The 12,481-nt window shown below is 41.5% G+C and overlaps 1 protein-coding gene across 4 annotated transcripts in view; it reads left to right on the top strand.

Moving 5' to 3' along the window:
- PPARG (peroxisome proliferator activated receptor gamma) overlaps positions 1-12,481 on the top strand; it is a 110,926-nt gene that overhangs the window by 61,563 nt on the left and 36,882 nt on the right. For all 4 annotated transcript variants that reach the window (XM_077452118.1, XM_077452117.1, XM_077452116.1 and 1 more), the window contains 2 exons: positions 2,235-2,404; positions 10,616-10,754. In XM_077452118.1, the coding sequence (XP_077308244.1) occupies positions 2,235-2,404; positions 10,616-10,754 (309 nt within the window). The remainder of the gene's footprint in view (positions 1-2,234; positions 2,405-10,615; positions 10,755-12,481) is intronic.

The following is a 12,481-nucleotide window of genomic DNA, read 5'->3' as shown; positions in this document are numbered from 1 at the left end:
CCGACCAAAATTCCGATCGTGTGTACGCGGCATTAGCCAACTGAGATGAAGCCAGGTTTGGTGTTAATTTTCTTGATACAGATTCACCTGTATTGTCCTGTTTTAAAATGAAATGAGATTTTTACGAATAGAATCTACTTAAATGTTTTTGCCTCTACAAGTTTGCTTTTAATGTTTCTCTCCTTGTGTTAAAGTTACATGGTTTAAACAGGGTTTTTTTTTTCCTCCAAGAATAGGTAGGCAGGAACTTCCCCTTTTGGAGTCATTCCTATTTCTGCCCCCTAACCACCTGTGAGCATGTTCCTTGGCTCTCCCCTCTACCCACCTCCTAGTACCACCCCTTTCAGAGGATACAGAACCAAGTATCTCTTTGTGGTGCTAAGTAATTTGTATGGCATTTGTTAATAACAAGAAAAGCAGTAAATTAGTTCCTCTGCAGCCAGCATCAATAGACCCCCTCCCCCAGCAACAATGGATCCACCCATCAACAATGGACCACCCGCAATAAAATACCCCCCCCCCCCCCCCCACAACTATAGACTCTCAGCAGCAACAACAGACTTCCCCACAGCCAGCATCAATAGATACTCTAGCAGTCAGCAATAATAGAATCCTTCCTCAACAGTAGTAGACCCCTCACAGCAACAGTTGACCCCCCAGGTCATACATAAGGCCATAAGGCACATAAGGCCCACCCCCCAACAATAGAACCCCCCAACAATAATAGACCTCCACAGCAGCAATCTACCCCCCAAAAAAGTTATACCCCCTCCAGCAAAATAGATCCCCCAGTGGTCAGTATCAATAGACTCTCCAGCACACCCCATCACTCTTTGCTATTGCTTGCGTTCACTGCTGGAGGTGCCGGAACTGAATTCCACTGCATTCCCGCTGAAAAAACCCTGGGTTTAAATAAGACACAGGTCCATCCAGTTCAACCAATAGGAAAAAAACAAACAAATATAAAATCTCCTTGTACAAAACCCTACACCCACTGTTTATCAAGAGGAAGGCAAAAACTTGCTCCATGAGGGAAAAAAAAATCCTTCCTGATCCCCTACTGGATCAACAAACTCTGGTATTATAAAACTGTAGTGTAACAGCTTTTATTGATAAGGTATCCCCCATCCACTGATACTTACCTTCCTCAAGCTCCTCCAACACTCTTGTTATCTGCAGGATCACTGGGTCTCCTGAGTCCACGTCGATCTTTGCACATGGTTAAAGCTGAATACCAGGTATTGTCTTAATAGCATACAACTTGGACCAATGTAAGTATGCATACTTCACACCTGAGGGCCCGGTCTGGAGGCCGACAATCACTGTAGTATCTGCTGTTACTACAGTGTTCACTGTGATCTTCCAGATCCTATGCCAAGTAGCTGCCCCACTGCATATGGACCACAAAGGGTCACTTGATCGGCTTGTCACTTTTCGCTGATGATCTTGTATTTTTTTCAGTGAATGAAAGGCATTCTCTAATTGGGCGAGGTGAAGACCATGACGTCAACTTGTCCAACCAGAGAAGGCCTTGTATTCATTAAAATAAATAGAAAACATTCTGTAAATGGTGGCAGTGCCAAGCCTGTGACCCCCTGTGGTCAATATGCAGTAAGGAAGTTGTGCAGCACAGGACCAGGAAGGTTGCAGTGATCACTGTAGTAGCATCAATCACTAGTTTGATTGTCAGCTTCCATAGCGGTACCATCCCTCAATTATGAAATATGCATACTTACTTTGGTCAGTGTAAGTAAGCAATTAAGATCATACCTGGAGTTGTTTTTATGATCGTCTACCCTACCTCACGTGACAGTGTTCGGCCTTGGCGGTTGGTCACCCAGCCCTAAGAACTGCATCTTAGGAAGGGAAGCACTCTCACAGACAAACAGAGTGTTGGGGAAGTATAGGAAAAGAAAGTATGAGCGGATAGGAGGGTGAGCTTTTTAAGAGAACCTGTCATTTTGCCCATTCTCCTTACCAAGTCTTTAAATTTGTTATTTTCAGCTTTATAAAAAAGCTTAGTCTGTACGTGCAAGGAGTAGTACTTATAATAATGAAAATACAATAACCCATCACAGAAAAACAGGTTTCAGTTTCCTGAAATCAGAACAGTAATGAATGATTTGTGATTTCTTGCTACTGCTTGCCACACTTGTGCTCTGTCTAGCTGTATAAACCTGAGAAAATAATTTTATTGACAAATTTTTGGTCCAATCATTCTTTTTTTAACCCAGACATGATCAAATTGGAGCCCCCCTCTCCGCCTTACTACTCAGACCAGACCCAGTCATTCAGTAAACCACCAGATGAAACTTCCAATTCCTTCATTGCCATAGAATGTCGAGTTTGTGGAGACAAGGCCTCAGGGTTCCATTATGGTGTCCATGCATGTGAAGGCTGTAAGGTAACATAAATACTACATTGTGGCAGAAATAACATCTGGTGTAAACTTTATATAGTGTGTTTAGGTCAATAGGTATGAAATTCGTGTAGCAAAACATTGAGGCCTAGCACACACAGGCCAAATGTTGGATGACATCAGCTGGTTTAAAAAAAAAACGTCCGACATTTGGCCTGTGTGCATGGTAGCCAGTCCGACGGCCAGCTTCTTGTGGGCAAGCATGCTGGAAAACCAGCAGCCAAACAGCTCCCGATTAGCGATCTCAGCCAATAACTGAGAGCGATGACCGAAATGTTCTGGCAGGGGGACTGCCCCCTTGTCAGAACACAATAGTACAGCAGGGGAAATCGCTGTACTAATATTGGATTGTTAGTAGACCGGCTCCGACCGGAGCTGTCAGGTTTTTTTTCTTTTCGTTCAACCCATCCAAAACAAATTAGTGTTGTGTACTAGGCTTTAGACGTAATATACGACTAACAGAAAATAACTTTACTCACAAGTTGCACCTAAACATTACTTACTAAAATTAGTAATTGTATTAAGCTGCCATGCTAATCTACTTTTACTAGTCTTGCTGGTTAGTCCAATTTATATAATATAGTATTTCTTACTTTACTGGTGGATTCTGGTGCACTTAACCACTGACTAATTTCTTATATGTACCCTCTATACTTCTTCTACAAACCCAATTTAAAAAAAATGGGAAGCGGTGTAAAATCTACATAAAAAACAGAATGCAATGATTTTAAAATCTCATAAACCCATATTTTATTTATAATAGAAAATAGCAAACATAGCAAATGTTTAAACTGAGAAAATGTTCCATTTAAAAATAAAAAAAAGGTAATTTTGAAATTGATGGCAGCAACACATCTCAAAAAAGTTGGGACTGGGCAACAAAAATCTGGCAAAGTAAGTGGTACTAACAAAGAAGAGCTGGAATAACATTTTGAAACTAATTAGGTTAATTGGCTACGGGTCAGTAACATGATTGGGTATAAAAAGAATATTTTAGAGAGTCATAGTGTCTCAGAAGTAAAGATGGGGGCAGAGGTTTACCGATCTGTGAAAAACTGCATCTAAAAATTGTCAAACAATTTCAGAATATTGTTAATCATCATTTAACAGTACATAATGTCAAAAGATTATGAGAATTCAGAGAAATCTCTATGCGCAATACTGTATCAGACATGCCAAACTCAAATGACAGGGCCGAGGGCTACATCTGCTTTAAGGCCCATTCATGCATGCCAAACAATGCATTGTAGCATGCAGGCTAGGGTCCATTCTGTGCTGGTGGTCAAAGTAATATTTCATTCACATCTATTAACTGGAGCAGATTTGCAGTATGGTGCCCAAAACTGACATTACGTAAGATCTAGTGCATTGTGGAAGAATGCAGAATGTCTGCACCACACCACATCGGCGCTGTGGTGTGAATGGGGCTCATGTTTCCCTGTGGCGCTGGCACTGATTTGTTTTTGGAAAAATGGCAGGCACCATGCATGGTGCGAACTGCGAACAGACCCTAATTCCAGAATTTTTTTATAGTATTTGGTAATTAAGGTTACAGTAATTGCAACTTACAACCTTTTATCCAATTGTAAGAGGCATAAAATATTTTCTGAATTATTAGGCTGCAAAATTATATGGGGAAATGTAAGTTTTATGAGCTGGAGCCTAATACAAAAGCAGGACTAAACCCATCAATTTAACGGTTTTAAAAAGCAGTTACATTCCTGGGATGCTGGGAATGTTGTTACATTTGCTTGTGCTTTCAGCCAACCTGTGAAACCATCAAATGGCTGGTGTCATAACTCATCACATGTGGAGCGCCATGGCAGTTGCAGATGAAACCAAGGCTAAGATGGCAGTTTCCTTGGCTAAAAAGGAGAGGGGTTTAGTTCCACTTTAGTTGGATCAGCCTCTGCTGGATGAGGGTCTCTGAGAAGGAATGAGATGGCAGTTTGATGTGTCTGTTCTATAGAGAGGTAATACCACATTGTGGTAACTTCAGCAGGTGGCATAAACCTAGGAATTTGGTGTGGAGCTATCACCAGTGGAATTCCCAAGAGTTCTTAGAAGTGTGTGATTCAACCTTTTTTTCAATTTTCTCCCAGATCACAAAAATCAGATAAGATTGGACTGACCCAATTTGAACCAAACATCAGATGTTTTACAGATTTAGACATATAACCAGATCTGCATGGTCCAAAAGCTCCCTCTTTGCACAAGAACAGTAGAAGTGGTCATACGATGAGTGTGTATCATGTGAACAGACCGGACTGGTTGTTAGGGGAGGTGCTTTGAGTATTTATCTCACCTTCTCTAACTGCCGGTTCATCTTAGCGTGACAAATTTCAGGTGATTTCTCAGGTTTCAAATAACTCTAGGCTGTTCTGTGGTAATGAATGAGCTGTAAATCTCCTCATAATTGTAGAGTTTAGAGTTAACCTTGCAAAAACCTGAGCAGTCCAAATTAAAGCTGAACTCCAGGATCACCCTTTTGGGCCATAAAATTGCCTTCCCAGTGAACAAATGAATTGCAAAATAATCAATATCGCCTTGTCTACCCAGGTACATTTATAAATGTCCCTGTAGTCAAGGGGTTTACTCAAGCTCACGGTTGCTGCTTGGTATTTTTTTATATAGACTACTTTTGGCTGTCATGTAAAGGTGATCTGGGAGGCTATGGAGCTGCCCAGTCACTTTTACAGTACAGTCAGTGCATGCCCTGGCACCCCTTCCCCCTCCGGTGCCACCCATCGTGTTTCCTGGTTGCCCTTGCCTCTCCAGGCAGCCTGGGACCTACAGTAGGTAAATGGCTTCAGAATGCTGAGCAGGAGAAGCATTTGATCTCCTCCAGAGCCAAAGATTTTTTTACTTCTAATTTAAGAGCTGTCATTCACCACTTTAGCAGATAAATAAGCATGATCTGTGTTTGAATAGCAGCAATGGAGGACAGGAGAGACATCTCCTGTAGACATCTTTGTATCTATTGATAGCTTTGGCATCTGGTTTTCATGGGATGGTCTAATTCTACATTTAGTCTCTATATGCTTGGTTTGAATCACTTGGGTTTATTTATTAACTTTAAGGCTGAACTACAGTCAGATATAAAAGATACCAATTAATGCATCTCTTCTCTTATTAATACAGTAAAACCTCTGATTGCGAGTAACGCAATTTAGGAGCGTTTCGCAATAAAAATAAAATCCTGATGAGCAAGATTCAAGCCTCTAGGGCGTGCAGTACCGCATGTGGCCAGAGGTGGGGGGGCACCGGAGACACTCAGTCTCCGAGCGTCTCCGAGTGTTTCTGAGTGTCTCCCACCCCCCCAACCTCTGGCCACATGCAGTACTGCATAAACTAGCAGTGACACTGGAATTAATTATCTGAGTTTCCATTGATTCCTATGGGGAAAGTATCTTTGAAATATGAGTGCTTTTGGATTACAAGCATGCTTCTGGAGCTAATTATGCTCGTAATCCAAGGTAGTACTGTGCATCATTAAATGTATTTTACAATGCAAGCCGTGTACACATCTAAATATGACTTGGTATCAACCTCTTGCAGTCCATGTACAGCCGAGCTCAGATTGGAAGAGGGGGGAACAGCACAAAAAGCCAATCAGTTGTACTGCGGTGCTCATGTGCTTACAAGTAACATGCTCATAGGAGAAAACTGTTGTTTCCTTTTTCATTGCCCATTCAAAGGCTGGGAGAAGGGCATGACCTTAAAGTAGACCTCTGTCAGGATGCACTGGGTACTCTATTGCGCTCCTCCCGCCCTCCACATAAAAGCTTGTCAAGAATTTTTTTTTTATGTTTGCGCACTTTTTTTTGTTTTTCTGCCCACTCCGGCCATGACGAGAAAGCCGTCACATATCCCAGGATGCTCTACTTTCATTCAGAGGCCAGAGGAGGGCAAGCCTGCCATGCATCATCAGGGAACTGGGCTGCCTGAACCAGAAAGATGGCGGCGCAGGACACAGGCTGTGACGGCAGGGTAGTGGGTCAGAGCAAGACGATGCTGGATTTGCTGGGCAGGTGAGTATCTGAATTGGAGACAACGCTGTAGTACAGGTAAGAGAGGGGGAAAAATGAAGGAGGGGGCTGAAGTTCCTCTTTAACTGTTAAAGAAATATTAAACCCCAAACAAAAAATGTAATATATTTTAGCTTAGCAATCATTAGATGTGGTGGCTGCATTCGTTTTCTTTTTTTAGGCTTTTTCCTTCTGGTGATTTGGCCAGTAAAACACCTCCTATATTATAGTGTCTCCACTCTAGATAAAGGAGCACATCTCTGGACAGCAGCATTATCAGTTTGGGGGAATGGGAGTGTTAGATGCACTAGCAAATTTATATACACTAATAGAGGTGGAGGCTTAGAATGCCCTGGGCAGTGTAAATATCCCGCCTCACGCCTTGCAAATAAGCAGTTACAGCAACAGTGTTGTTCCTTTTTTGGATAAAAGTTTTGGTTTACTGTAAATAAATAAAAGCTGATCATTGTAAGCACCCCTTGGGAGTGGTAAATGGCTTGTCTCAACCCTCTAACTGCTATATCTGCAGGACAGCTTGTTCTATTGAAAAACAACAGACTTACTGGCCAGATCACCAGGTGAAAATAAAGGAAAGAAAGGCTAAAAAAGAAAACTAATGCAGCCGTCACATCTAAAAATTGGTAAGCTGCAATATAATAAATGTTTGCGTTTGGGTTTAATATTGCTTTAAGAAAGAAAAGAAAAGAAAAAGAAAGCCTTCTGCTCTTCCAGACAGGGATGTGCTGCGTGGCAGAGCTTTATAAATCTCAGGACTGGATGCACAAAAATATACATTTGTCATTTGTTTGGAGAAAGCAGAAAATGGGAGTAGCAGGAATAGGAAGTAACACAGATACACACGTATTAAAAATGTAAACGGCTGAACTGCTGTTACCTCCCTATAATAACAAAGTGTACGTCTGGGTGGTCCTATCCTGTAATTCACAGTACTTTTGGGTTGTAAGCATTGAGGATATTAGCAATAGTTCACTTTGCCAGAACATTTTTTTTTTTTTGGAGGACAGAGAAGAGTCAGTTTATCATAAAATAAACTGATTGGAGACGTTTTATACTTCAACGAACACTGAAATGATAGGCTAGCGTAAAGTATATCATTCTTTATATTAACAGATACTTATGCCTCTGTAATTTCATTCAATTTTTGTAATAAATATATTTTATAATCATTTAGAATTTTTTGCTGCAATACAAAACCCCATAGGGAAACCTTTTCCATTTTTTTTTATATCATTCCTTATATTACAGATCCGTAAACTGCTGGATGGATAATAAATCGCGGCCTCGTGTTTTATAAAGTCGATCGTTTTTCTTTTTCAGTGCGGAGAGTTTATCTGTGTTTGTGAGTGAATTATTGGGTCACTAGACAGGCAGCAGAATAAAAAGGTTTCACAAATAAAACCGCAGTCCCTATAGACTTCGCTGCGACTCTATAATTTATGATCACTAAACCAGAGCCAGCGAATAAAATATTCTGAGCTATGGTCTTTCAGCTGAGTAAAAAAAAAAAAGAAAAAAAAAATCGGAATTTTAACCACTAACAGACCAGAATAGTTTCCCTCTTAATGACCAGGCCATTTTTTGTTATACAGCACTGTGCCGTTTTAACTGACAATTGTGCGGTCGTGCGACACTGTACCCAAACAAAATTCTTTTTTTCCTCACAAATAGAGCTTTCCTTTGGCGGTATTTGATCACCTCTGCGGTTTTTATTTTTTGCGCTATGATCAAAAAAGTGCAACAATTTTGAAAGAAAAATAAATATTTTTTACTTTTTGCTATAATAAATATCCCCCAATATAAAAAAAAAAAAAAATTTCTTCATCAGTTTAGGCCAATATGTATTCTTCTACATATTCTTGGAAAAAAAAAATCGCAATAAGCATATATTGATTGGTTTGTGCAAAAGTTATAGCGTCTACACAATAGAGGATAGATTTATGACATTTTTATAATTTTTTTTTTTTACTAGTAATGGCGGCGATCTGCAACTTTTAGTGGGACTGCGACATTGCTGCAGACAGATCGGATACATTTGACACTTTAAAAAAAATAAAAATGCACCTATTACTGTGTAAATGTCACTGGCAGGGAAGGGGTTAACACCAGGGGGCGTTCAAAGGGGTTAAATGTGTTCCCTGGGAGGTGTTTCTAACTGTGGGGGGGGGGGGGGTGGAACTGACTGTAGGAGGAGGAGAGAGATCACTGTTCCTAATCACTAGGAACCACAGATCTCTCTGTCCTCCCATGTTAGTCCGGGAATCTGTCTGTTTACATTGACAGATCCCTGACCTGGCTCTTGATCCCACCGGCCATGCGCATCAGGTCCCCTGCTGTGCAGCGTGCACACCTGCTATGGCTCTTAAAGGAGCCGACGTACACCTCCGGCGATTTTCAGGAACGAGCCGACCTGCCGCAGTATAATGAAACTCTATGCAAACAGCTGAATACACAGATGAAATACAAACATGGATGCTGTTTTAACTGCCAAAGGATTGATATTTCTATCCAGCCAATCCTGAGATTTACACCGCTCTGTCACACAGCTCAGCAAGTCAGGAGACCTGATTTTTATATTAAGCAGTTCAGTAACACTCACCGGTCTCCTCTCCACCCCTCCCTGTGATTGGACAGTGAAATGAGAAGCTGCAGACTGTTAAAGTGGAACTATAAGCCCTTGTACACACGGTCAGAGATTCCGTCGGAATGTTTCCTATTGGACCGTTTTGTTGGATATTCAGACTGTGTGTGGTCTGCATCGGACTGTTTCCGTCGGAATATCCAACGGGCCAATTTTTCCAACTTGCCGGTAAAATTTTCTGACAACATGCTCCGATTGGACATACTCCGATCATGTGTAGCCTACTCCGACGGACAAGGTGCCACGCATGCTCAGATCAAATTCCTAGACCAAAGCTATTGGCTACTAGCCTGAACGTAGTCCCGTCCTAACGAAATAACGCCATCACGTTACGTACAATCGGATTTCCGACAATTTAGTCCGACCGTGTGTATGCAACATCACTTCCGGACCTCTTCCGGAATTAATCCGTCGGAATTACGCCGATGGATTTGGTTGTCGGAATCTCCGACGGTGTGTACGGGGGCTAAGACTTATATTATGCAGGCTGCAAGTCTGATGCAGGGGCCAGTTTCTCCTCCCAAATGCCTTTAAATGGGCTCTGAACTGCCTCTGAAAAACTGATCCACTGCGGATCACTTTTTTAGAGAGGTAGTAGAGCCTGTCACTTCTGATAAAACCTTTATACCAAAAGGAAAAAAAAGGATCCTAATACTTCTTAGAAAGTGTTAGCTGCAGTTAGGCTTTAATTATTTAGTTACTTATGTAAAGTCCAGTAGTAAATCTACTAGTCAGTGCTGCTGTCCAAAGGTTGCTATGTTGTTGCTCCATTGATAGAGTAGAGTAGTGTTTTCCAACCTAAGGCTAGGTTCACATCTGTGTGAGTGGTGCCGCTGCGGGACCCGCACAAATACCAGAAGCTGCAACCACCCACACAGAAGAAATGCAGGACCCCGGTACTCTGCCCCCCACTGGAACACACCCCATGTACTGGGAACCTTTGTGCGGGCTGCAATTTCACAAATAGTGCAGGGACTTCTTTCCTGCATGTCGCGGGATTCAAATAAATGGGCTGTCGTGCCCACAAAAACTGCACCCTGCACGGCCGGCACAAGTGTGAACCTAGCCTAAGACAGGAAGCGTGTTACTGGTGGATCACCAGGTGAAAATAAGGGGGAAAAAAAGCCTAAACAAATTGCAGTCACTACATCTGGGGTTTGGTAAGCTGCAATATATTACATTTTTGTTTTGGGTTTTGATACACTTTAAACCTCTCTGCTCTCTCTTCCTATCAGCATGCTCTTTGCACTGCAGCACAACTGATTGGCTCCTTGTGCTGCCTCTCCTTTCCATACCCTGAGCTCTGTTGTATGGACTGATCCCAAGACTGATCCCAAGTCAAGTCCTTTAAAGGTGTAGGAGCTATTTAAAAATAAATAAATAACTGATGATATGATAGGGAATTAAGACCTTTTAGCTTATTTGTTTGTTGTTCATAGATCCTTGTGTTTGAGAATAAATCCTTTGAACACAATTTTTGGTTTTATGATAATGTTCTGTTCTTTATAGGGATTCTTCAGGAGAACAATCAGGTTGAAGTTAATTTATGAACGATGTGAACTCAATTGTCGGATTCACAAGAAAAGTCGCAACAAATGTCAGTATTGCAGGTTTCAGAAATGTCTGGCTGTTGGGATGTCTCATAATGGTGAGTAGAAGAATGTCCACCATTCATTACCAGTATCCACAAAAACTTCATCCAACTATAGTGCATTGCATTAAAATATTATCAGCTTCTAGTGATGACCAACCAATGAGAGCCTATCTCCTACTGGTTGTTTCAGGTTACAGTGTAGCATTCCCATCTGTTCTATGCTATAACGTCCTTATATAGTATATAAAAAAAAGTAATATTAAATATAAAATGCCCTTATATAAAGTACTTCTATAATGGCCCTAAGAACTTGGTCACATGGGCAATTCAGCTGTTGGGGGAGCAAAATTTCTCTGACCTGACCAGGGAGTGACACCATAGAGGCCAGTAAGTGGATCACTTAGGTGACATGGCCCTAAGGCCATTGTTTATAAGACAAAGAGCTATGTGAACTGTATAATAGCATAGCAACCATCACCTCTCTTGATTCCGCAAAACTTTTACAAGCTGACATCATTGCTATGGGTTGCTGAGCATCATTACTTATTAATATCTGTATTGTCTTATAAATACCTTATTTACAGTACCACTGGGCGCTCACATGACCTGCCAGTGCTCTATTTCCCCGATCTAAGCACTACAGTGGGAGGAGCTGAGATTCTCCGCTGACATCATTGCAGTGGGTTGCTGAGCATCATTACTTATCAATATTTGTATTGTCTTATAAATAACTTATTTACAGTGCCACTGGGCGCTCACATGACCTGCCGGCGCTCTCCTCGATCTGAGCACAACAGAGCTGAGATTCTCTGCTGACATCAGCCGGGAAGGAGAGGGGAAGAGTAGCGGGAGGTCATGTGAGCGCCCGGCTGTGCTGCAAATAAGGTACTTTACCAAACAATTAAAAAAAACACTATTCTTGTAAGAGAGGGGATTGCAGGATTTCTCAGTAGTAATTTTACAGTTATAGTGGTGGGAGGGGAAGGGCAGGGAGGAGATGGATCACACACAGACTCTCGAGCTGACAGGCAGGGAGGGAGGGGAGAGGTGGAGAGAGGAGGCTGCAGGATGATGGAGGGACATTACCTGACCATGGTAATCATGGCTCAGCTGCCATGATTACCGTGGCCAGCACACTAAGGGGAACAAAGGAACAGGCAGGATCAACCAGTTTTTTTAGAAGAGGAACACATGACACAGCACAAGCACTATGCTGGAAAGGATCAAGATTTTTTTATTTATTTTTTACCGTTACAATTTTAAGTCGGCCATATACCAAAAAAGTGTGTTTGAAAATGTTTTTTTTTTAATGGTCGGTGGGGTAAAATTGACAACAGTTTTTCTTGTTTCTTATCTGATCATACAAAAATCTAACCAGGAATGTGATTTCAGGAAAAATCATACATATTGTATTGTGCATATTCTAACCGCAAAATAAACCTCTTTAATATGCCTGGGATTCAATTCCAGTAGCAGAGATATAATTTAAAGGTTCTCAAATGAAATTAATTTACTCAATTACAAGATCGTTTGCTCTGATGAATGATTTTTTGAAATTTTAAACAGAAGTTTGGCTTGACTTAAGCTGGTAATACACTGATTGAAATTCGTGCAGTCCGGTGGGATCGGCCACATTTCGATCAGTATGTGGTTTTCCCTGCTTGACAGAAGTCAATTGTTTAATCGAGGGACACGCTGGAAATATTTTTGTCAGTGAGCAGTTGCGGCCGCTGATCGGTGTATTCTGATAATGGCAGGGAATGAATATTTCATCACATGAG

Source organism: Lithobates pipiens, unplaced genomic scaffold, assembly GCF_037356315.1.
Source record: "Lithobates pipiens isolate NorthernLeopardFrog02 unplaced genomic scaffold, aLitPip1_a1.2 Scaffold_23, whole genome shotgun sequence".
Taxonomy (NCBI): Eukaryota; Metazoa; Chordata; class Amphibia; order Anura; family Ranidae; genus Lithobates; species Lithobates pipiens.
Note: the sequence above shows the minus strand (reverse complement) of the source record. Positions and strands in the feature narration are given on the sequence as shown.